This window comes from Phoenix dactylifera, unplaced genomic scaffold, assembly GCF_009389715.1.
Source record: "Phoenix dactylifera cultivar Barhee BC4 unplaced genomic scaffold, palm_55x_up_171113_PBpolish2nd_filt_p 000144F, whole genome shotgun sequence".
NCBI lineage: Eukaryota > Viridiplantae > Streptophyta > Magnoliopsida > Arecales > Arecaceae > Phoenix > Phoenix dactylifera.
This window is the reverse complement of record NW_024067699.1, coordinates 209,656-236,103: the sequence shown is the minus strand read 5'-3', so window position 1 is coordinate 236,103 and position 26,448 is coordinate 209,656. Positions and strand designations below refer to the sequence as shown.

At 39.3% G+C, this 26,448-nt stretch overlaps 2 protein-coding genes across 7 annotated transcripts in view; both read left to right on the top strand.

Annotated features, from left to right (window-relative positions):
- The window catches only part of LOC103714805, a 28,358-nt gene extending 22,251 nt beyond the window's left edge, over positions 1 to 6,107 (top strand). For both annotated transcript variants that reach the window (XM_039116904.1, XM_039116903.1), the window contains exon 10: positions 5,447 to 6,107. In XM_039116904.1, coding sequence (XP_038972832.1) covers positions 5,447 to 5,608 — 162 coding nt within the window. In that variant the 3' untranslated portion in view covers positions 5,609 to 6,107. The remainder of the gene's footprint in view (positions 1 to 5,446) is intronic.
- An 8,719-nt stretch (positions 6,108 to 14,826) lies between these two features.
- On the top strand, positions 14,827 to 23,895 carry LOC103714787. Of its 5 annotated transcripts, none has more exons than XM_039116898.1 (8): positions 14,827 to 15,091; positions 15,433 to 15,508; positions 17,245 to 17,340; positions 19,354 to 19,867; positions 20,157 to 20,292; positions 20,382 to 20,522; positions 23,065 to 23,322; positions 23,367 to 23,888. In XM_039116898.1, the coding sequence occupies exons 1-7, from the start codon at positions 14,975 to 14,977 to the stop codon at positions 23,251 to 23,253; spliced, it is 1,269 nt and encodes a 422-aa protein (XP_038972826.1). In that variant the 5' UTR covers positions 14,827 to 14,974; the 3' UTR covers positions 23,254 to 23,322; positions 23,367 to 23,888. The 5 variants fall into 5 exon arrangements, with proteins under 5 accessions (XP_038972826.1, XP_038972825.1, XP_038972828.1 ...); XM_039116897.1 differs by having other exon boundaries at positions 14,828 to 15,091; positions 23,384 to 23,895; XM_039116900.1 differs by lacking the exon at positions 20,382 to 20,522 and having other exon boundaries at positions 14,830 to 15,091.
- Positions 23,896 to 26,448: the final 2,553 nt, after the last annotated feature.

Sequence of the window (26,448 nt, the reverse complement as noted above, 5' to 3'; positions counted from 1 at the left end):
TTTGAGGGGCCTCTCCTTTGATGATAGGACTTCTTGTGGTTGATAAATTTCTTGAACTTGCGCACAAGAAGTGCCTCACCACCATCTTCCTCATCTTCTTCTTCTTCACTACTGCTACTGCAAGATAAATCTTTGTTAGATGAAGTAGACTTTAAAGCTATTACCTTTTTCTTATGGGAGGACTCTTCCTCGTTGTGTTGTTTCATGGTGAGCTCGTGCGTCATAAGGGATCCAAGAAGCTCCTCAAGTGGTAGCTTGTTCAAGTCCTTGGCTTCTTGGATTGCCGTCACTTTAGCTTCCCACGACCTTGGTAGACACCGAAGGATTTTCCTGACAAGCTCACTGTTAGTATAGTTCTTGCCAAGGCTTTTAGGGCATTGACAATATCAGTAAACCTAGTGAACATGCATGTGATTGTTTCATTTGAATCCATTTTAAATAGTTCATATTTATGAACCAAGATGTTTATTTTGGATTCCTTGACTTGATTCGTGCCCTCATGGGTCACTTCAAGTCTGTCCCAAATTTCTTTTGCAGAATTACAAGTTGAAACCCTATTGAATTCATTACGGTCTAAGGCACAATAAAACACATTCATAGCTTTAGAGTTTAATTGTGCCTTCCTCATGTCATGTTCATCCCAATCCGTTTCTAGTTTGGGTACCTTGACACCATCTACATATATGGATGGGATGTATGGGCCATTCACTACAATGGTCCACATCTCATAGTCTTGGGCTTGGATGAATATTCTCATCCTAGCCTTCCAGTATGAGTAGTCGGATCCATTGAAGAAAGGGGGTCTTTGGGTGGACTGACCCTCAATGTGAGAAGATCCAAATGGGGTTGTCATTTTGATCTTTTAACTCTGAGTGGAAGAGTTTTTGGCTCTGATACCACTTGTTGCCCCAGATAGACAACCCAAGAGGGGGGGGTGAATTGGGTTTTAAATTAATTTGGATAATTAAAACGTTATGGATGATTAATTAAAAACTATTGCAAGTTATTTAATTAATGCTAAGTGCTGTGAGTGATGTGAGAGGAAGAAGAGAAGAGACAATCCAATGCAAACACAGAGTTTATAGTGGTTCGGAGCTACCCCTTGCTCCTACGTCCACTCCCCAAGTCTCTCTTGGGAATTCACTATAACCCCCTTTGGATTACAGCCGGTTGTTTTGCAAGCTCACAACCAAACTTGTTGTTTTACGAGCTCACAACGAACTCGGTCGGTTTTCCCAGGCTCACCGACTAGAACCACCCCGATTGTTTTTCCAGGCTCACAATCAAACCCTTACACACGTTGGTTTTTAACTTGGCTCACCAACCAACCTTAGTCCCCTTGATTCAATCCCCCGATTGAACCAAGTAAATACAAGTTATAGAAAGAAAGGAAATAAGCTTCTCAAAAGCAGATGTAAAACAATATAATCAAAAGAGGAGTTTAGAAGCCCTCAAACGCTTTTAAGCTGAAGTAGAGGAATGGCTTCTTGAACTCCGGTCTCCTCTCGAATGTGTAGTCGACTTGAATGCTGGAGGAGAAGGCTTTAATTGCTGGGAAGATGTAGGTGGAGCTGTAAATGCAGATCTTCCTTTTTCGTTGAAGAGCACGTTGCAGAGCTTGAATCCTTGATTAGTTGGAGTGGAATGACTATTCTCTGCCTTGCTACAGTCTTCTGTGGCTATTTAAGCCAACCTCCACGGAAACTAGCCGTTACACTGCTTTTTCTGCCCGTTCTGCACACTCTGCGCAGCCTGACAATATGACCGTTGGTGGGTTGGAGTCGACTCGCGCGATCAGGAGTCGACTCGGCTGTAGCGGGAGTCGACTCAAGCTTTTCCGGAGTCGACTCGGCAACTGTTCCAAATTTGAATTAAAGTTGCCGTCACGACTGGGAGTCGACTCGTCTTGACCCGGAGTCGACTCGCCAACTTCTGGAGCTGACCTGGCAATTTTGGAGTCGGCTCATCCACTGAAGTCCGTGGATCCAATTTTGAATTTTGTCCACTCGAGTCGACTCGACTGTCCTTGGAGTCGACTCGAATCTCAGAGCCCGAACTTCCGATTCTCTGTCTTTTGGCTCATCCAGTCTTGGAGTCGACTCGAACTTCCTTGGAGTCGACTCGGCTCTCAGTTTCCGAAAGTTGGTCTTCTGCCTTTTGACGTGAAGCTTGTCTTGGAGTCGACTCGAGCTGTCTGGGAGTCGACTCGAATCTCAGAGGCAGTAACATGGTTTTCTGTCTGTCGGTGGTCGCACAGTCTCGGAGTCGACTCGCGTATTGCGGGAGTCGACTCGAATCTCAGAGTCCATAAAATGCTCTCTGACCTTTTCTTTGTGTACCACTGAGAGTCGACTCTTGCTTTCTCTGGAGTCGACTTGCCAACCATCGGAGTCGACTCGCGTTCCACTGGAGTCGACTTGCCAACCATCGGAGTCGACTCGCGAATCTCAGACTCTCTGACTTTTCTTTGTGTACCTCTTGGAGTCGACTCTTACTACCCTGGAGTCGACTCGTTGAACATTGGAGTCGACTCGCGCACTTCAGGAGTCGACTCGTTGACAGGTTCTGAGATGAGGCTTTCTGTTCTTCTTTCTGTTCTCAGTCGGAGTCGACTCGTACTAGTCTGGAGTCGACTCGAGCTCGTGCCAGTGAACTTGATACGCTTGGAGTCGACTCGTGATACTCGGGAGTCGACTCGAGTCTCAGACTTTGGTTCAGCAGACTTCTTAACTTATCCAAAATACTATGAACCAAATCTAGAGATACTTGGACAGGATTTTCACTGAAACACTCAATTGAATTCATTAGTAATCACAAGATATACTCAAATGCTTTGAGCTCATCAAAATCAAATGGGGTTTTAATCAATCACTCCACAACTGGCTCGGTCTTTTTTTCTAGCCTTAAAACATTTTCGATGGCACATCTTATTTGTGGAATCCAATTTTTCGCTACTATGACGACGGATGTAAATATTGAGATGTAGAGTCTTATAGTTTGGGGCTCAACTGCTCAGTGCGGTACATGCTGTATGATGTACTGTATCAGCACAGTGTATCCGCTGGCACAGCCTGCTGGTTGGTACACCCTTATACATAATATTTTAGCCTCCAAATTCTTTACCTTTTTTCCATGTTCACTTTTTATAATGCCAAGTTTGTGTGTAAATATTGTAATTGTATTATCTAAATGCCCTGATCATCCTATTTGGCTTCTGTTGAAGCTTTTGTATTGTTACTTGTCATGTGTTTACTATGTAATACTTAATTTCACATGACTTATTATAAAAATACTCTGGAGTCTGGACAACTATTTTGTGCACTAACAGTTTAACTGATTTTTTCCAATGAAAAAGAATTTCGTTCAATTTGGTCAGTATTGCAGGTACCATAATGTCCTGGGATGGGCGCGGGATACTGGTTTGGGTGGCAGTTCAGTAGGTACCAGTTGGGACCTAACCAAGTCCCTCTATGTTGAAAAAGGAACATCCTTGCTTCTTTCTTTTCTTGTGGCTTCAATCACTATAGGAGTCATAATCGCAGAGAGAGAGAGAGAGAGAGAGAGAGAGAGAGAGAGAGAGAGAGAGGCTTAACCTATATTTAGTATTTCCTTATTGAGATCCAGTCTTGTTGATACTGGAGGCCTCTCTCATTGCCAATAGTTTGGCTGAAAAATAAGAAAAATAGGGGAAAATCATATCAAAATTTTCTCATCATGAAATTGGAACACTGTTATAGGATGGGGATCAACCTGCAACACTATATTTTTGTGTTTTTGATGCATCTCTTATTATACATTATATTATTTTTAGAAATAGATTAATTATCAAATAATAGGACAATTTTGGGAAAAAATTGTTGCATATTTGCACTATCAATGTGCACATGGTGCAAAATTTTTGCATGATTGGATCAATTTTGTGTGCTGAGAACACCTGAACCAATAGCCAGTTTAGAATTATCCTGACCAAATGACTTATATTTAGGTCAGAGAATATATTTGTAACCATGGAGGGTGTTTACAAAAGCCCCTAAACAAATTTAATTTTTACAATTTCCATAAATTTAATATAATAACAAAAATATTTAAAGATTGCAAATGATTAGATTAAACATGAAAAAAGTTGGAATAAGTGTATCAAATTTAGAATAATTTTGCTAACCAGAGGTGTCAATACGAATATGGGCAGCAAACACCCTACCATCAAATTTACAAAAAATATAAAAATTTAAAAGTAGTAAAATAAAAGAGGCATCTCAATAAGGTATTGGGATGCCAGACTATCTCAAGAGTTAGGATTGTAGCATCCTAGTAGCATATCAACGTAGGACTAGACAAACAGAGTACGCGGTACTGGGTTTTAGACCCTTTGGTTTGAACATATACAGATGCCTGCTTTGGAAGGATCTTGGCCCTTATCAACAATAGATAGTCAAGGCATGAAATTACAACATGCCGGTAAAGAATTTCCCATTGGGGTGGGTTATTTTTGTTTTCTTTTTTTTTCCTTCGGGGTGGTGGTGGGCACAGCTTTTATGGGCCCCAAGGGTGGGGAATTCCAAGATTAATGAACTCTATAAACTATGAAGATTTTTCCTGGTTTAGAGGGGTCCATTGCTCCCCTAATGCCCATGCAACTTCACCTTTAGATCAAATGTGACAGTTAATTTAGCTCGAGAATTGCTTTGTTATCAGGTTCTCATTCATTGCTAAAAAGGACTAGAAACTCATTATTATATTGTCTTTGGTTTTTGTTCCATTTGCTTCATCCCTTGACCATCAATTATCTTACGGCTGGAAAAGTCTAATACATCGATGTAAATTACATGGACAGATGGTACTCTTTTATTTTTATTAGAGTACGCAGTACTGGGTTTTAGACCCTTTGGTTTGAACATATGCAGCCTGCTTTGGAAGGATCTTGGCCCTTATCAACAATAGATAGTCAAGGCATGAAATCACAAGATGCCGACAAAGAATTTCCCATAGGGGTAGGTTATTTTTGTTTTCTTTTTTTTTTTTCTTTGGGGTGGGTTGGGGACAGCTTTTATGGGCCCCAAGGGTGGGGAATTCCAAGATTAATGAACTCTATGAAAATTTTTCCTTGGTCAAGAGGGGGCCATTGCTCCCCTAATGCCCATGCAACTTCACCTTTAGATCAAATGTGACAGTTAATTTAGCTCGAGAATTGCTTTGTTACCTGGTTCTCATTCATTGCTAAAAAGAACTAGAAACTCATTATTATTTTGTCTTTGGTTTTTGTTCCATTTGCTTCATCCCTAGACCATCAATTATCCTACAGCTGGAAAAGTCTAATACCTCGATGTAAATTACATGTACAGATGATACTCTTTTATTTTTATTATTATTTTGGGTACGGAGTACTCTTTTTGTATTTATGTTCTACCAGTTATGTTTTATTAACCTTGTGATTTTTTACTTTCAGGCCACTGACAAGGTTGCATTCGCATTGATCATGGTAGCAGCATTGATTGCCATTGTTTCTTTTAAGCATCTGATAATATTGGTGGTCCTTGAGGCATACTCAAGGGAGATGCCATTGAGGAAAAAGAGCAGTGACAAGTTGATGAGGAGACTAAAGGAGTGATGGGCACGCATACCAGCAGCCCCTGTTCAGCTCATCAGATCAGAAGATAACAAGAAAAGGAAATGAAAGATGATCTTTTTTGTGAAATCTGCCATCATATTTTTCCTCAATTTCTGAGCTTATCATCGAGTAATCTTTTCTTCCATTTTTCCATTTGTGTTGTATTTTTGTACATAGATGTTTGCTGGAAGGAAATGTGGGATGCTGGCATAATAGTATATAATTTTGAGGTGTTCCTGCCATGTCATACGGACGACAATAGTCTCTAAAGTTACAGGTGAGGGAATTTTTTGAATATAGCTTTGTCTGAGAGGGTCCAGTATTGTTCCATTTCACTCGTGTAATTTTTTTTCCATCACCCCTTCGAGCCTTCACATAAATCAGGCTGACTTGCCTAGCAAACAATATGTATAGGGGCTGTTGTTTTTTATATTTCAACAATAACAGTTCTGCTGAAATCAAAAATCAAGTTGGAAGCAATTAGCTGGTTTAATAGGAACTGCTGTTCAGAATTCTATGGTTCTGAAAATTTGTAAATAGCTATATTTATACATGTCATTTTCCCGACAGATCTTCCACCAAAGGAACTTAGGATGGATTGGAATGTTTCATATCCATCCAAAACCAGCATACTCACATTCAAAAAAGCTGGCTCCATGTTGACAGGTAAGCCATATACCTATGTAATCATCAAGTAGGCCTGATTATTGCTGCCCAAGATAGTCAATCTAGGGAACTTCCCTTAGGAATGGCAGGGAAGAAATGTCCTTGGTATCTCAAGCTTAAGTAGGTAATAAAGCAGTTCTTGATTCTAGTGTATGTCTTTGATCATGAGGCCAGATATGTTTTTACTATCTTTGGTCGCTAGTGTATTCATGGAATTATTTAGTGTAGAAAATGACATTAGAAACCTGGTGAGATCAATTTATACTTGAATGCTACTTTCCGCTAACCTCCTAATATTGTTATCATATTCGGCAACATAAATTAATTTGTATAGAATATTTTAATTTAGGTTTGGTAGGGGCCGCGCGAATGTGCTCTCTCCAAGATAAGGGCCGCTGCCCTAGGCTGGTCATCCATCTGCCCCGTCCAGGTAAGTATGGAGGCACCTCTGTCCCTGGTTCCTTGGTTTATATTTGCTCGCCCAAGCTATCCTCTCTTCTCTACCAGATGTGGGACTACAAACTAACACCACTCCACACGACATTCGTTCGTGCTTCATACCTCCTGGAGTCACACAGGTGCCCAACTGCGGCTAGTCATCGATGTGAAGCAACAAACAAGCCGAGGGTTATAGAAAGGAAAAAAAAATCTTTTACCGTTCTGTCACACCTTCGATCTGAGATCGCGAGCCGAAGGTCACAGTAACCACCGCATACTCATAGAAAACTCTTTCCACAAGCATGCAATCATAGCCAGACAGCAAAAATAATTTAAATAATAGCGTTTAAATTCTAAGTAAATAACAAAAATATAAGTTTTATAAAACCTTTAATATTCTAAAATATTGCATCAATCAAAAACAAAATTTAGTCTAAATATAGATATCAAAATCTTGTCTTTAATCACTTTTTCATGATAAATATCCGAGTCGATCTAATTCTTCAGATCTGTAAAAATAGTAAGAAATAGTATAATACGCTAAACAGCTTGGTAAGTAATGAAAACTTTAACTAGACAATTTATATAATAATAAAAATATAAATACAAATTATGATGAATTAGTATAAAAACATAATTAATCAATGCTATTTCAAAACATAAATCTATTATAAATCAATATCTTTCAAATATCTATATACATAATCATAAATTTGATTCGAAACAAATCGTATTCAACTCAACAACCTTTAACTATGGCCACACTTATACTCTGTGGCTAGGCCAAAAACAGAACTACACTTATACCCCGTGGGTGGGCCAAAATACCACACTTATATCCTACGAAGTGGGCCAGAATACCGCACTTATACTATGTGGAGTGGGCCAAAATATCATATTTATACCTTGTGGTGGGGCTATAATCAATAATAGTCAGAGTGTTGGTAGAATTTAGAACGAACAAAAATATGATGTTAAACAAAGAAAGTTCTGAATAATAGACAAGCTTCCTTCGGGGGAGGAGCAAACCCATAGTTACAAGGCTATATTTTTCTCTCCATCCTTCCTAGCTACAATTCCCTACTTTTAAAAATAAACACCCGTCACCCATCAACCCGTCACCCATCAACCCATCACCCATCCATAACCACCTCTTATTCACCCGTCTTCACATAACCACCCTCATTCTCCGGCCGAGACCCTGTCTTCCCAGCAACCACGTTCTTCTTCATGCTATGACTTCACCATCTTCCGCTCTAGCCGCCCTAGCCGTTGTAACCAACTGTTGTAACCAGCCGTTGTATCTCCCTACGATCCACATGGCTCCCAAAGTATTTGGGGTTGAGACGTTGAGTCCTGCGGGGCCTATCTATTCCTCCCCCTTTCGCAGGAACTTTGTCCTCAAGGTTCAGCTCCGGAAACCGCTCCTTCAGCTGATCAATATCTTCCCAAGTGGCATCTTCGGCTGGTAAAAACTTCCATTAGACCAAGGCTTCAGTGGAATAATTCACATCGTGTTTAATCCACCGATATTCCACTATCTCCTGGGGTTCATACTTGATCTCTCCATCCTCTGTAATGGGCAGTGGAGCTTCACACACCTGGTTGCCCTCGCCAACTACCTTCTTGAGCAAGGCTACATGAAACACAGGATGTATTTTTGCATGGGATAAAAGTTCCAACCTGTAGGCCACGATCCCCACTCGCTGTAGAATCTTATACAACCTAAAGAATTTGTTTGCAAGCTTCGGATGCACTCTTCTGAATATTGAATGCTGACGATATGGGGGAAGCTTCAAAAATACCCAGTCTCCTTCGTTGAACTCAACCTCTCTTCACCGTTTATCAGCCTGTTGCTTCATTCGATTTTGCGCCTTCTCCAAGTTGCTTTTGAGCTGTTTCAACAGCTTATCTCGCTGTTGCAACTCCCGTTCCACCTTTGTTACAACCGATGAACCTGTGAGATAGTTGATGATTGTTGGAGGAGCTCGCCCATAGAGCGCCAGAAACGGCGTCATCCTTGCTGACTGATGGAAGGTGGTATTATACGAATACTCAGCCTATGCAAGACACTTACTCCATTTCTTCGGATATTGGCTAGAGAAACATCGCAGGTATTGCTCGACACATCGGTTAACCACCTCTGTTTGCCTATCAAATTGTGGGTGGTATGTCATGCTCATTTTCAGCTTGGAGCCTTGCAGTTTAAAGAACTCTTGCCAGAAAATACTCATAAACAGTTCAGCAACTTGGCTATCTGCTTTATGAATAGTTCAGCAACTCGTTTGGCAGTGAAGGGATGCGATAGTAACAGAAAATGGGCATATTTGGTAAGCCGATCAACCACAACGAGTATGACGTCCTTCCCTTCCAATCTTGGAAGCGTTTCCACAAAATTCATTGAAATGTCCTCCCATACCTAAGTTGGAATAGGGAGCGGTTGTAGCAGCCCTACTGGAGATCGAGCTTCGCTTTTGTTTCTCTGGCAAACCAGACATCTTGCCATAAAATCCTGCACATCCTTCTTCATTCCCATCCAAATGAAAGTCTGGTGCAATCTTTGGAATGTTCGAAGTACACCCGAATGTCCACCAACTTTACTCCCATGGAACTCCACCAGCAGTGACTCTTGCATAGAGTGGTTCAGTGGAAGCCAGACTCGATCCTTACGGAAAAGGATGCGATTTTTGAGTTGATATTCTGGATCACCTTCTGGTTGGCTGCTGAGTTGGGCTAACTTTTGTTGGCCAAAGGAGTCAAGAGCCTGCTCTTTCCTAACATTAGCCCAGACAGTCAACTCTAGCCCGCTGATGGGATCAATTGCATTCCAATTGGGTTTGCGACTTAGTGCATCTGCTGCTGAATTTTGCTTGCCGAGTCTATAGAGGATTTCGTACTCATATCCCATGAGCTTTGTCAGCCACTTCTGTTGTTCTCGGATTATAATCCACTGCTCCAATAACAATCGAAGACTCTTCTGATTTGTGAGAATCTGAAAACATCGACCCAACAAATATAGCCTCCAAAGCCGAAGGCCCTTAATAATGGCTAACATTTCTTTCGCATACCTGGACCATCCTTTCTTCGTTGGGCTGATTGCCTTGCTTATAAATGCTAATGGCTTCCCCATTTGACTAAGTGCTGCTCCGACCCCCAGATCCGAGGCATCTGTTTCCACTACAAAGGTTTCTGCAAAGTTGGGCATGGCCAAAATGGGAGTACAGTCATTGCTTTTTTTAACTGCTGAAAAGCCTGGCTGGTTTGGGGTCCCCAACTAAACTGCCCTTTTTTCAACAAAGCTGTCAACGGTGCCGCTAACATCCCCTAGTTCTTCACAAATTTTCGGTATTAACCTGTGAGCCCAAGAAAGCCTCTCAGTTCGGTGATGGTTTTTGGTGTAGGCCATTGGACCATTGCTTCTATTTTTGAATTGTCCACCTGCATTCCTTGACCAAAAATAATGTGCCCCAAGTATTCGACTTCTAACTTCCCAAATACACATTTAGAAGGCTTGAGATAAAAATAATGCTCAGCCAAAATGTTTAAAGTAGTGGTAAGATGGTTCAAATGAGCTTCCTATGTGCCACTTATGAACTTCCATAAGTGTGGTCGGAAAATGGCATTCATGGTTGCTTGAAAAGTAGATGGGGCATTGCATAAACCAAATGGCATAACCAAGTACTCAAAATGGCCATTGTGAGTTCTAAAAGCAGTTTTATGCACACCATCCTCATGCATCCTAATCTGATGGTACCCTGCTCATAAGTCTAATTTGAAAAAATAATTTGCTCCATGCAGCTCATCTATCATATCATCAATAGTAGGAATAGGAAACCTATCTTTAACTGTTACCTCATAAGAGCTCGGTAGTCGTTGCAAAATTGCCATGTCCCATCTTTCTTTTTCACAAAGAGTATTGGTGATGAAAATGGACTTTGGCTAGGACGTATTACCCCGGATTCCAACATCTCCGAAACTTGTCTTTCGATCTCATTCTTTTGAAAGTATGCATATCGGTAAGGCCTCACGTTCACCGGGGTCGCTCCCTCCTTCAGCGGAATTCGATGTACGAATTTCCTTTCTGACGGTAATGCTTTGGACTCCTCAAAAAGTTTATGGAATTTTTGGAGTATTTAAACAAGGTCATTAGACACCTCCATGGACTTCATCATTTCTGCCTTTCCCTTCTCTTGGTCCGCCAATTTGATATACACCGCAAACAGCTACCCTCCTCCTTCAAACTCTCTTGCAATTGACTGTAAACCCACAGGTTGAGCAGCTGAGGGTTGCTGCCCAGTCAGCAGGCACTTCTTCCCTTGCCAAATGAACTTCCTGGTGAGTTCCCTCCAATCACAAAGAACTTGCCCAAGCTGCTCTAACCACTGGATGCCCAACACCACGTCCAAGCCTGTAATAGGTAGTGCAAAAAGGGTCACTCCGAACTCCTACCCTTGCAGCCGAATATCGCCCCATACTTCTCCTGGCACCGGAGCCTCTCGCCGTTCGCCGCCCTTACATCAAATTCTTCAGTCACCATGAGAAGATGAAGAAGCTTGGCTATCTTCTCGCCAATGAAATTATGGGTCGAACCGCTGTCCACCAAGACCGCCACGGAGTGCTGTCCGATCTTTGCCGCCATTCTCATGGCTCTTGGGTTGGACCACCCCGACACTGCATGGACGAAGATTTCTGGAACTTCCTCCACCTCGGCATGTCGCTCTTCTGCTTCTTCCATGTTCGCCTCCATCTCTTCCATCACTGGGCCTTCAATATAGAATGCTTGAGGGGCTTTGCAGCGGTGGCCAGGTGCATATCTTTCGTTGCAACTGAAGCACAAGCCCTTTTCCCTTCATCTCTACATCTCCTCCTAGGATAGCTTACACACTAGTGACCCTGTGGTAATTCTGGTCTGACGGGGTGGCGAGATTACCCTCCGAGTGTACATAGTGGTTCTTCCAACTTCGACCTTAAGATTCTTTTTCTTGCTACTCAGCCTCTCGTCTCTCATGCGTGCCAGCAGGATCTTAGTATCTTTGGGCAAAACATCCGCATCTCCTCTGAAATTTCCTCCTTCAGACCACCCAAAAAAGCTCCTATGAGCACATTCTAAGGCCAGTTTTCCACACGATTGGCTAGCCTTTCGAACTCTCTTTGATAGTCGCGTAGAGCTCCCTGTCGTTTGATGTGCGACAATGCCTCATCATCATTTTGGTAGTTTGTTGGTCCAAAATGAGCCCAAAGTTCTTACTCAAAAACTTCCCATGTGAGCAGATTTTCCTCACCTTTGTATGCCTTATACAACCACTGAAGCCACTAATTAGCTTCACTTTCCAAAAAGCAGGCAAGTGTGGCTACCTTCTGATCTGGTGCGGTTCCCTGGCAGTGGAAGTACTGCCCTGCCCGATTCAGCCACTCCGTTGGATCATCTCCCATGAAGAGGAGAAAATCCATTTTGGCTCCACTACCTCCTCCTCGGTGCCCCGTAGAGTTGGAAGACTCTTTCCGTTCCTTGCCGCCCTTGAAACGTTGTGACGACCCCTTTTTTGGAGACCGCGATGGTCTAGCATCAGGTCCCGAATCTCCTTGAGCGCCTCGTCCAAGTGCTGCATCCTCTTCATCGACGATGATTCCAGCCGTCGTAAGCCTTCATGCATGCCCTGCAAGTCGGCCTCCAACCTATCCAGCCTCTCCTGTTAGTTGCCATTCCCCTGTTCTGATACTAAATGGTAGGATTCAGAACGAAGAAAGATGATGTTAAACAAAGAAAGTTCTGAATAATAGACAAGCTCCCTTCGGAGGAGGAGCAAACCCACAGTTGCAAGGCTATATTTTTCTCTCCATCCTTCCCAGCTACAGTTCCCTACTTTTAAAAATAAACACCCGCCATCCATCAACCCATCACCCATCAACCCATCATCCATCCATAACCACCTCCTATTCACCCATCTTCACGTAACCACCTTCATTCTCCGGTTATGACCCCGTCTTCCCAGCAGCCACGTTCTCTTCATGCTGTGACTTCTCCATCTTCCGCTTTAGCCGCCTCAGCCGTTGTAACGAGTTGTTGTATCTCCCCGCGATCCACATGGCTCCCGAAGTATTTGGGGTTGAGATGCTGAGTCCTACGGAGCCTATCAAGTGCCAATATATAACCTCCAATTGGCAGAGTTCAGAACATAGTTAGGTTGAGAGTTCAAATCTGATACACATCCAAGTTCTTTTTATAAAATAATAGATATATCATAATCCAATCAAAATATGCATATACGATGCAATAACAATAAATAATTTAACAATAGTTTGAAAAATATTACTTCAATTTATATATCTATTTTTCATTCAAATCACCATCTTGTAAAATTCATAAATCTCATATAAATCCATTAACAATTTATTCGATGTAAAGATAATATTATATAAATGAAGAATTTAGAAAAGCTAGATCATTACTTATCTTGCAAATGCAATTCAACTAATAGATCCAATTAATCCCAAAAATCTTTCTCAGAGCCTAATATTCCAAAATTATACTTTTTATTAAAATTTTATCATAATTATTTTAAAAATAAAAATTCTAAGTTCCAACACCCTCATAGGGCTGACCAAGTAGGAGTGCTTGATATTCGGGTTGGTCCGATCAAGGTGATATCATCGAATCATGCTCGGACTAGGGCACAAATGGTTCAACTACGATCATGGGTGATCAAATCTATTAGTGTTGGCAATGACTAAGCTGGAGCTGGCACGCTACTCGACAACCCTCGACCAGGACCCTTCACCTAGGCCGATTCAAAAATTACTGAGAGTCGTATTTACATGGTCCAATCAACTATAAAGTAAGAAAGTCCAAATAGAGAAAGAAACTTTGTAGAGAGGAAAATAAGAGAGAGAAAGGATGGGAAAGAGAGAGAAAGAGGGAGACTAGAGAGAAAGAAGAGAGAGAAAACAGAGAGAGGAGAGAGAAAGAGAGATAGAAGAGAGAAGAGGGTAGAAGAGAGAGAAACCCTCTCTTTTCTCTCTTTGTGAACGAGGAAGTTCCTCTTCCCCTTCTCCTTTTCCTTCCCCCCTTCCCCCATAGGTCCAAGGGGGTGGCAGCCATAGTGGCCTAGCCACCAACCTGATGGTGGCCACAGGCGGCCGCAACCCTAGCCAAACTCGACATCTGGTGGTGGCAGAATTAGAAGATGAAGGCCGAAATAGGGCACCCCTATTTCGGATGATTCTCTGGTGATTTGCCGGCTCAAATCATGATGAACAAAGGACAAGACACTAGAGAAGAAAGAGAAGATGATGAAGGACTCTTACCTTGGTCCGACAACTCTTTCTGATGAAAATTAGAGAATGAAACTCTTGGAATCTGCAGTGATTTTCTTGGTTATTTGTTGATGGAACTCAAGGAGGAGAAGGTCTTTAAATAGGCTGAATCCGTTCTTTAGATCGCGAAGAACTTCCTAATCTCTGACGTGATAAGGAGGAAGAAGACTCCCAGCTAGAGTCTTCTTCCCTACCTTTCTCATGTACATCACACGTAAGGCTCAGCCCAAAAATTGGCTGGGCCGGTCAAGTGGATTGGGCCTAGTCCACTAGATTCACATGCTACCATCTAATGGCAATGGACTGAAAGCTACCATACTCATCTCTGGAATCAAATCATAACAGATGAGCTCCAAATTTCTGTAGCTCTCCTTGAGATCTTCCTTAGGGCCACCCAACTCATCTCTACGAACACAACACCTTTGTTGCGAGACCTTTCACTCCCTCAACCCCATCAAGCTCTTTGCGATTACCTCACCAACATATAATTGCTAATTATAATTTTTAAATTTTTTGGATGTAAATATTCCACACAAAAATTTAAAAAAATCAAACTATATATTTTTATAAAAAATAAAAATATTATTATTTTTTTTTCGATCTTTTGCAAAATTGATAATTAATAAATCTTTTATATGAAATATATTAATTAAAAATTTAATATATTTAGAAATAAATCCGTTCGGATCAGTTAATCCATCACCCGCTAGGTATTACGGGTCGGGTCGAGATCAAACCCGGAGTTGCCAGAAACCCGCTTTGAACCGGCGGGGATACGAGGGAGGGGTAAAAGAGAGGAAAATAAACCACGCCTCACCCTAAAACGCCAAAGTTTGCTCGCTCCCGTTCCTTCGCTGTCTCCGACGCTGGGAAAAGAAACCTCGGTTCGCCGTCGAAGTGTCCATATTTATCTCGCGGTTAACCCGCGGCTGAGCCATACACTCATCCATGGGAAATCTTCTCCAGGAGAATATGTTCGCAGGCCACGCCATTGCGGCCGCCGGCTCCGTCGCCGTCGCCTCCTCCTTCACTCATCCCCTCGACACCCTCAAGACGCTCCTCCAGGTATTATCTACATCCATACACATGTTTCTGCAATCTCTCTCTCTATGCGGAAGAGAAAACACAGCCCTCTGGGTTCCTACGGTTATGGGTTTAAGAAATGTATATTTCGCTCTTTTTTTCTCTCCTAAAAACGAAAAATAATGATTTTTACCATGTTAATTTCTACAAGCATGGGGATTTGGATTCATTATTTCAATATATTGTATTATTATTCTTTCAGTTTTACGCAATCTTTTATGCATAAGATTTTGCCATGCCTTTCCTGCATATCGGAGTTGCGTGGATTTATGATTTCTTGCTATTGTTGTTGGGGGGCGATTATGAATTTTGAGCATGAGCAGGTTGGTGCGGGGTCTGCGCAAAAATTGAGTATCGCTCAGGTGGTAGAAAGCGTTCGATCGGCGTCAGGAGTTTCAGGTATTCCATGCCTTCTCTTCTCCTATCTTTGTCCTTTTACTGTGTTTCAATTATTGTATTCATGATATGTTTTTTCCTTTTAGTTTGAAGGTTACAATAACTAAAGTTCAATGCTGCTCCATTTGCTCCTGTTCACAAGATCATGTGATTTTCGTTTTTAATTTTACATCTCTGATAAAAAAGATCAAATGTGATATTGTTAAATAATAATTGTAGTTTAAACAGACTTAATATATATTAAAGGATCCAGTTTTGCTTCAAATGGCTACTGTTGCACCATTCACAGAAATTCAATTTAGCTTCAAATGTCTGCTATTGCACCACTCATAACTGTAATTATAGAGTTTTCCCTTGAAATGGTGAAGACTAACTTAGTTCTTAGCTTGTAGTTTTGGCATGTAAAGTAAGTATGAAAATCACCAAATAATTGCCACGTCTATGCATTTGCTGGTGGGTGTCTAAATATCTCATTATTAAATATTAATTATTCAGAAATCTATACCACTCTTGCAAAACTAAACCTTTTTTTTGAGAATGATTAGATTTGTTGTTGATCCTAAAGGATGGTCTTACATAGATCTTGATGTTAAAATTGCTGTCCTATTTGGATATTTACATGTTCACATGGAAGAACCACCTAGATTTTATAGCTATTGGATAGTGAGAAAATAATAAACACCAAAATTTGGTAATTATTGGCTACCACAAATAATGCTATCTTCAATTGTAATCATAGTAGTGTAGAAATCGCTCTCCACCATTCTGTTGTGCATGAGTGATAAGATAGTGTGAGAAGAGCTCGTAAAAAGATTATAATTTTATAAAAACCTATAGATAATCTCATCTCTTATTGTAATCATGATTTTTGACATTGTCAGTGCTGCTAATGATATTAAAGTCCAGCCTGATTCTACTGAAACTATATAAATTATGATCCTAGATAACTTGAAGCACAATCAGACGATGGGAGATAAGTTGCCTTTTTTTTTTCTTTTTTCTCTATTTTCCTCTATATTGGATTTTCCTTTCTGTTTTGAATGAAACTGTGGATCTTGGAGTGAAACTGACATAATGGAAACTCCAATCGACAGACTGAAACCATAACCAAGTTTTGAAACCTTGCTTTTAGGAAATCTTTCCATTATGCCAAACATGATGAACTAACTGATTTTGTCAGTTGTTTGGCCTTCATAAAAAAGGCTTTCACCTCAAAACTAACTGTATTCTTCTGACCTAAACAGACCTTAAGAATTGATTGATCTGTATTACTTGTGGACATCTGACTTTTTTTGATCTTTCTTCATATGAACCAAATACTTATGTTGTAAATTTATTATTTATATCTTTGTCAGTCATTGTGTAAGATTCTTAAAATGTTTGACTTTTTCCTAGCATCAGATTGTCTTTGAGTGGTTCTGCTTCTGACTTTAATTTCAGTTTCATGTACTTGAACTTTTTGAGTTTACTCCATTTTGTCTGGATATAGTTGAACATAAAATTCAATGCCTATAGTTATTGTTCTCTGACTTGTTCAGTTGTACTTGGTGTTCTGTTGTCTATGTTGACTGGATCAGCCTGGAAAGCAATATGCATATGCCCAAAGATATTGCATTGTAGTTTTTCTGTTTATCTGAAGTCCTGTTATAGGTACTTATTGTTTATGTACTTATCTTACTACATTGTTGTCATATCTTTGTGAATTTACTATTGTAGTTGTCTGTTACTATCTTCTGTAGGTATATATAGTGGGTTTGGATGGTCAACACTTGGTAAGATTTCAGGCATAGGAGCACGCTTTGGAATCTATGAAATAGTGACAGCTTTTTATAAAGGTACTCATCTGATTTAGATTTTTGAGGTCTGTTTTAATGAAAAAGAAACTATTGTTTCACTTTTCTTTTTTGAGGACTTATGTATTGAAGTTGTTAGCTCACATGTTTCTGTGGCTTACGCAGCATCCTTTTAGTTTTTTGTGTAGCCAATGGGCATGGAGTTTGTTGTTGTACTGCAGAGTGGACTGATGTTGGATAAATATAATTTAGACATTCCTAATTATTTATTAATGATGCTGATATAGTCGCTAGGCTATATTTAATTAATTTAAACAAGTTTAATCAAGGCAGAGTGCTAAAAAACAAGGCATCCAGAACTCCAGTAGGGTGTAGCACGAACCTCACATATTTTTAGATATCCTAACCTATGATAAAATAAAATAAAAATAAGCATTTTAAAGATGCGAAACTCATATTATAGAAATTAGTAACATTACTAGGCTTTTCCAATGATTTATCTGTATGTAATAAAGAGGGGGTTATGTAAAAGAACCTTAACTCAAAAAAGTTTATCTGTGAGAGCATGAAGCCGAAAGTTGTGATGGTCTTGTAGTTGTTCTAGTGTTAAGTCCAAGTCAGACACTGCTAGAATCCAGTAATTCTGTTTCGGCTTTCTAGCCATTTCTCATATACTGTGAAAGTATATTAAGAGAATGAAACTCACTCACCTATCGTGCCTCCTCATCATCTATTAAAAGATGAACCAATAACTACAGTTTTTGTCTTCCTTCAATCATGTCAACTGGTCCAACCTTTGTGTGAAAACAAATGGGACATAAAAATAGCTCGTTACTCCTTGAATGGAGAAAAAGGAGAAAAAAGTGCAACACAAAATGCACAATGGAGAGAGGAATGGGGGGAAAGAGACTGGGTACTGAGATAACAAAATGACAAGTGGAGCATTGTTAAATGATTGGAGAATCAAAGTTTGGAATATTGGAGCTCATGAGATGCTTTTGAAGAGTTGGAGATTTTCTCTTTTTATTCCATGCTTCACCATGTTTTTGTAGTTTAAAGAGATGAATCGCTTAGTCCTGTGGCTTTTAGGAATCAAAACTGAGGATGAGGTCTGTAAAGAGATCAGAGATCCAAGATGATTTTCCTCCTTTTTCATATTTATTTGCGTTTCAGGGAGATGTGTGAACTCACCTCCTTCCCCTTTTCTTTTTAAAGTTTTTGCTTGTCAAAGATTGTTTGGTGTATTAAGAAAGAGAAAGACTGAACAATTTGCTCACTCAGCTTGAGGGTATTGTGAAAGAAAATAATGCAGAAGTATACAGTGCCTTTTTTAACTATTACAATTTACAAGTGACCATATTATGATTGTAAATCTTATTTCATTGTGTCCTATCACTCTGTTCTAAATATTTAACAGTATGTACATGAATACTTGTGGTAATTCTCATGACCAACGGGAAGAATCTTTAAGTTGAAGCCAACTTGTCATATCACACAAAAGGAAAATTAGAAGAAAATTGAAACTTATTTAGACTGATGCAAAATGATTACAAATATTCATCTGTCCTCAAATTGCACTGCATCAGCAGAGTCATTCTCCTTAAAACCATATATCTTGGGCAGCTGCTTGAGTGTTGGATCATTGATGAATCAATTTTCCCTTCAAATGAGGTCTATGAAAACAAACTTTTTACTTATATGTTCAAAATTTAGATGTTTAGATGGCTGCTCTTCTAGCTTCTTCCTACCTTTTTCAGGAAGCTAGTTTTCTATTAACTTGCATGCATGGACATATGTGGTACCAAAGCAGCAAAATACAAATTTCAGATGCGTATGTTTAGGATCGCAAGAAAACGTCCACCAAATCACAGCTTTTAGCCTATGTTTCTCACACCTTGGCCTTTGACCTTGGATGAACACCAGTATCATAGATATTATATTTCTACAACATACAGGATGCTTAGTTGGCTAAAATAACTACGATTGTTCTACTTATTCATGAAAATACTGTCATGTATGCAACACATATCATGGATTGTTATTGTAACTTGGCAGATGGAAGGGAAGACAACTACGTGTATGTTTCTGAGGCCCTTTTGGCTGGCATAGCTGCTGGTGCCATAGAATCTGTTATGTGTACTCCATTTGAACTTCTTAAGCTTCGTAGACAAGTTTCAGCAACACGCATTAAAACTTCGAGCTCTCATAAGGCTATGCAAGAATCAACTCCACTAATTTCAAAACTGTTACCTGGTTATACTCCTGGTATCAAGGCATGGAACAATACTGTGGGCCTTTTGTCCACTCTTTCACCCAAGCATCCAGACATGGTTGGTGTGCTGAAACAGTACCCTTGGATGCTGACTGGTTCCGGGAGGCCACCACTTGCATCTGATGTTAAAGGTCCTTTCAATATCATATCCTTGGAAGGATGGAGTGCTTTATGGAGAGGACTTCGACCAGGAATTGCTCGGGACTGTGTATTTGGCGGTGTTTTCTTTTCCACCTGGCAATTCTTTCATATAGCTATGCTTAACTGGAAGGCTCTTGATATAAACCCTCCTCCCAGGTTGTTATAATGGTCTGCAGCATGATATTTAATAACCTTAGTATTGGTAGTTAAGTTGTTTCGTTAAATTATCATACCATTATATCTGTGACCAGCAGCATATGCTAATCTGATCAAAATTAATGTTGTCATGCCTTGTGGCAAACTTGATGTTCTCAGTGACCAATGAACCGATTCTATGGACAACCTAAATTTGCCTTTTATATTATCATCTAAACTCGATAATAGTCTTAACATTAAACTTCTCTTTCCTGCTTGTCATCTGACAGTTGTTTATAATGTTATTCAGGTCAATCGATGAAGTAGGTCCTGTATCCCCATTGGCTTCTAGTCTTGCTGCTGGCTTTTCTGGAATGGCTGCTGCTGCTTCTTCTCACTCATTTGACACTGCCAAAAGTCGATCACAATTTATTGTTACACCGAAGGTATTTTCTGATTTTTTCCAACTATATTGTTTTGAATACCTGATTGATATTTAAAAACAGCCTAGACCACCCCTGCTCAATGTTTACAGTCAGATTGGCTACACATCAATGTCTATCGAACCAGGCTGAACCGCTGCTCGGGCAGTGCCGAACCGGATTGGTTCGTCCAATACATTCGGTTTCAGGCCCGTACTGGCTGGAACCTCTACCGAGCCTGCCGGAATCGACCGGTAAGTGTCCGAACCGCTTGGTTCAGTGCAGACTCAGTGAGTCAATCCAGTTTCGAATTGGGTTGACATTGTGGACTCCACCTAATGTTTTTAAAGTATCAGGTGTCTGTTCCCAACAACATTTCGAAAGCGATGGTTCTCTCCGCCACTTTTTCTTCCCAAATACTTCACAAACAACACTGATTCAGGCTATTAGAAGGAAGATTCAAGGCTAAATAAGATGTGCCTTCTTTCCCCTATTTCATTCCCTCTTTTTTGGGAGCTTGAAAAAATAGCTCAAAAATTACAAAATAAGAGAACATTATGCCTTTTTTTTTTGATTTGGACCTTTTTTTTTTATAGGTTGTAGATCTATGGATGATCTATATGCTGACATAAAAATATTTATTTTTCGGATTATATCTAATTTTTAAAAATTTAAAATATATTTTTAAATTTAAGAATAATTTTTAAAATAAATAAAAATTTAAAAAATATAAAGTCAGAAATGTATTTAGGGGCATGCAAGTTACTCTCCATAAAAAATTGGTGTCCATTCATTCAAATTTTGATGTGATGATGCGCAAAATGGCCCAGGCCTAAATTTGAAAAATTGAAAAATAAGTAGCCTTTGAAAAATTGGCTATTTATTTCTCATTTTTTTTTCAAATTTAGGCATAAGCCGCTGTGCGCATGATCGCATCAAAACTTGAATGAATGGACCCCAAATTTTGCTAGAGAGTAGCTTGCATGCCCCCAAATACATTTCTGATTTTATATTTTTTTTATTTTTTTTATTTTTTATTTTTTATCTGAAAATATATTTTTAATTTTTAAAAATTATATATAATTAAAAAATAAAATTTTTTATATCATCGTGTAGATCATCAATAGATCTACAGTATATAATAAAATCAAGCCCAAATTAAAAATTTTAGCATGATTTTTCTTTATTTTGCAATTTTTGAGCTATTTTTTCAAGGCTCCCTCTCCAAAAAATGAGGGAATGAGATAGAAAAGAGGAAGCACACCTTATTTAGGCTTGGATCTTTCTTCTGAAGTGGAATCGGTGTGATTTTTGACTTGTTGGAAAGGGAGAAAGGCGGAAAGGCCTAACGGCCGCTTACAAATGTTGTTGGGAAGGCCTTCTCGAGCCTTCCCAACAACATTATAACACCACACAAACAAAAAAAGAGGCATCCGGTTCAGAACCGAGTCGACTCGGTGCGAACCGGCCGGTTCGCATCAAGTTCAAATGGTTTCGGCCGGTTCGCACCGGTAAGGTCCGGTTCTGGTCGTTTTGGGACCGGTTCTTGCCGGTTCGGGCTGGAACCGAATCCAAATGCCGAACCGAGCCGGTTTCGAACTGGGGCGGCTCTGTACGGGTTCAACATTCCATGTTTGAGAGTTTAGTTTCTTATTTTTCTCCAAATTTCAAAGCTTCTTAGTCTTGTTGAGGCAAGGTTTATTGTTATTTGTTTGACCAAGTTGGCTCATGTTTGTTTATTTTCAAGGTTTTTAGTGTACTGCATGTGCTTAGAACTAATTTTACAACAATTACTGTATATTCTTTGTATGGTTGAAGATGATAAATTTGTCTGGATTGGTTCGAGGACAATTTTCAAACTGTATCTACTTCTCACTATAATGCAATCAACCATGGTATGCTGTATCGATCGGTGCCGGTCGGTACCAGGCGTACCATATCCGTACCGATGAGTACCGGTATCGGTACGCCAATGTCGGTACACCTGGCGTACCACATACCATACCGTACCAACACTCGGTACATCTATACTAGTGCGGCACCGTTACGGGTTCGGTACCGGTACGGCGAACCTTGCAATCAACCATGCCGCAACATCAATAACAAATATATAAAAAAGAGAACCATAACATATAACAAGATGGCTCTTAAATGGCACAAGTTGCATCACCTGAGTACTAATCCAAGAACAAAACAAATGATGTGGGTGACTTCCATCTAAATCTTACCTCACTGTAAAAGAAGCACAAGCATCATTTCCTAGTGAGCTTAATTATGGCGTTCTCCTATGCTACCTTGTATGGGTTTTCAACATTTTCAGTGTGGATCAATTCTTTAGATGCTATTGCCATGCTAATCTTGATTGCAAGCATACTGTTCTTCCACACTATTCTAGTAGCTAAAACTATAGGATCTGCAGCATCTACATAAATTGATATATTGAGTGCTTTACGAGTTTCTTCTTGTTGTGTTGCCACTCAGCCAGTGATTAAGATATCTTGGTAGGAAGCTATTTTGCAAGCTGTTGATAAACTAGATGGCCTATGAACCTGAAATTGAATTGGTAAACAAAAAGCCATCAATTTACTACTACAAGTCTACAACCAAATGCATTTTGTCTCGAAATAGACAAGCTGCTTTTAGGTATATCGCTATATGTATTAAAGAACAAATATTTAACTTTACAAAACCTATAAAGCAAAATCTCTCTCTCTCTCTCTCGTGCTCTCGCTCGTTCACTTTTTCCAAGATAATGTGTATGATGATGCCTCATCAGTGTTGGCTTATGCTTTGCAGTACATGGCCATGGAGAGGAAGCTTCTTCGATGGAAAGCACCTGGAATTTGGCTAGAAAGAGTGACAGGGATGTCTCCTGCTGATAGGAATATCATGTTCCGTGGTCTTTGGTTGCGGATGGTGCGTAGTGGAATTGCATCTTCTGCACTTGTTGGAAGTTACTTATTGGCAGTTGAATATCTCTTTTAACTGCCATTTGACTGAGGTTGGAAGCATCAGAAAACAGGCAGTGGCCCCCCTAAACAATCTAAACATGAGGTATGCTAGTATTTTCTTCCTATCTCATCATGACTTCTTCTCAGATCTGTTTGCATTACAGGTCATTTTGCCTCATATTGTTCTATAAGTCAAGACTGAGTGGGTCAGCATACAAGATATCGCGTAGCCTATCGACATGCTCCGCGAATGTTCGGTGGGATCAAAATTACCAAGAGGTGCAGTTTCACCGGAGCAAGTAGTTTTGAGAGAATTACATTTCATTGCTGCTGGATGTTTGGATAACAACCTATTAGTTATATTCAGAAGCAAATCTGTTAGGAGTTCATATGTTCATGGTGTACTTTTATCTAATTATTCTGATTTTGATGATATCAAGTGAAGTTCGGACGGTGGCCACTGTCTATGACAAGAAGATTTGTGAGCTTGTTATATGAAATCTTATCAACATTGAATATCCAGAAATTTTGAACATTCTAGTAGAACTGTTATGATTTGATTGCAAACAAGGAGAGCCAGGGGGCAATTGCGCCCCCTTGAACTTCTGGATTTCCCTTGTTAAGTGGCTGTTTCAGCTAGGTTTCTCTCTGGTTTTATGAAAATTTTGGCAGCAGATGAAATATGGCTTGTGAACTAGGTGTTTTGATGCATTTCTCTCTAAAACTTGGAAGTTCCTAGTTATAGAGGCATGGAACTTTCTAGGAGGATGTGATAACCGTGAGGTCATGTAAGGGTCATACCATGGTAACATGAAAATATAACACAAAAATCACATGCTTACGTGTTGCCTTCATCTAAATTCGATTTATTGATGGATTTATCTAAATACAAAGTTTGTTCCACGTGTGTCTAAAGAAATGTACAAGGCAAGGAGGAAGAATGGAAGAAGCTAGCGGAAACACCGAAAATGCTGATGCTGAACGAAGAGTCATCGATTGTTTTCTTTTTCCTTTTTTCACTGCATAAAGATCATCATAAAAATAAGAATATCGCCAATCCAGGACCCCATGCCGGAGGTATCAGGTATATGCTTTTCCTCTTCCTAGTGTTTTTTTTTTTTGTTTTTCTATTGCATAAAGAGAAGAAGTTGAATAAAAGGAGATTTTAAACGAGAGATTTCTCAATTTTCTAAAGTAACAGTTACACGGGAGTGCAGTTTTGTTCAACTTTTTCTTTTTTCCTCTTTCTGAATTTCTTTTTTATTTGCTGCTTTATTTTGTACCATGGAATTATAGTTTGCTTCCTATTTTATTATTTATGTTATTTAAAATTTAAATCAAAAGCAAGATGATCAGGATATGTTCTTGATTTATTTAGTATAAGATGGATGTTTGATTTCATAGATAGAAGCTTGTCATGAGGTAATCTTATAAATGGTTAATAATATATCATAGATTATATAATTGTAGCATCAAATTACTTAATCCAATGTCTTCTTAAAAATAGCTACCCTTGGGATATAAAATTACATAAAGAAAAAGCTATTTTGAGAACCCAGTTAACAAATTAAATTGTAACCATATGTTAACCCTAATTCGAACCGCATGCCTATTTTCACGAGAATACAACTTGGCACTTATACAATTTATATTACTTACAGTTAGTTAATATAAAATATGATATTCTTATAATCAACTGAAGGAATTTGTTAACCGTATGTTAGTGCTTCTTTAGCTCTAGGGATTTAAGTCTAGACATTGTGGAGTCTGGTGGTAAGGCAAACTATTCATAAAAGCAAGCCTGTGAATAGGTGGATGCTGCAAATCTTCCTATAGATTCTGGTGTAAGAATTTGGATATTTGATTACCACATAAACCAGTAGGATCAAGTCTGAAGAGCTTGCTTACAGAATGGCTCTTTTTAGACAAGGTTTGACAAGCTATCAACTCTACCTGGTTTAAAGAGTATGCTGACTGGTTGGGATACAATATAACAAAGGATGTTGCATTTGTTTGTACTATAAAGAGTATGCTGATTTTTGTAGGATGCCTTGATTGCTAGTGTCCTCACATTTATAAATAACTCTGAGCATTCTCTTGCAAAAAACTAAAATACACTGAACAGTATATTTAAAGAGATAAAACTACAGGTTTCCCGTATCAATCTCCTGACATCAAGCAAAGTTTGTTGTGGAAATATTGTTGCATTTTTAGTGCCCTTCCATCATATCACCATCCTTCATTCTTGTATGTGTGGTCTTTCTTGCTTAATTATTTCTTCTTGACTTATTTGTCTAAGCATGGATTTTTTAAACCTAGCCAGTTTTGGAACGCTTGAATTTGTCATGATTTCTATATACTGATTTTGCTAGTTTATTCTTGTTTTATGATTTTAGACATGTCATAAAAAACACTGAAGATTGATTTGAGTGTGTCGACTATTTAAACCTTGGTGTGATCTATACATCTTTCTACTAACATGACTTGGTATATGAATGTTGTTGCCAATTTATCTGTGTTTGGACAAGTATATCTAGGCTTTGTGATATTTCTTGATGCGGGTATTCAAAGAATTTGATGGTTTTGTCTTCTGATAGGAGATATTACCTGCATGCAATAATAAGACAATTTTTATCATTTCGGAAGTGGACTGGCAACCATTTCTGATGAGTATTCTAGTACCATTTCTTCCTGCATTTTGTGCCCAAACTTCGAAGTTGCTTAAAGGTTGCTTTTGATTGTTCAAGTAGTGCAAGCATAGTAAGCTGTTGGATATGTCTATAACTTTGCCAAATTTGTTGTTTATTCTTCAAAGCTAGATTACAGTTTTTATGAGAAAAATAAAACCAATGCTTACTAACAATTAATATCATATACCTCTTTTACAAGCTTGTTGATACTCTGTTGACCTTGAAAACATCCAGTTTAACATAGATTTCAATAAAATAAATGGTGAAAGAATAAAACAAATGGTGAAAGAATAAAATAAAATAATATTTTTTTTTTGTGATTAAATCCTAAAAATGAAATATGGATGTTGAGGCTAACGGTGAGGATAGATGTTTGCTACTCTAAAACAGATCAAATGAAATGTCAGGACACTAGCAATCAAGTTATGTTGTCGGATGCCTTGTGTCCTTACATTTGATGGCTAGTATCCTGGCATCTGTTTGCCAGTGTCCTTGCTGCCAAGAAGAAAGAATGATCATAAAATAGAGAGTTAAAAAGC

What these genes read in the sequence shown, in the direction of transcription:
- LOC103714787 (XM_039116897.1), top strand. Translation starts at nt 14,975, where the DNA reads ATGGGAAATCTTCTCCAGGAGAATATGTTCGCAGGCCACGCCATTGCG. An exon ending in CCCTCAAGACGCTCCTCCAG is followed by an intron (nt 15,092 to 15,432) that starts GTATTATCTACA and finishes GAGCATGAGCAG; the next exon opens with GTTGGTGCGGGGTCTGCGCA. An exon ending in GATATAAACCCTCCTCCCAG is followed by an intron (nt 19,868 to 20,156) that starts GTTGTTATAATG and finishes AATGTTATTCAG; the next exon opens with GTCAATCGATGAAGTAGGTC.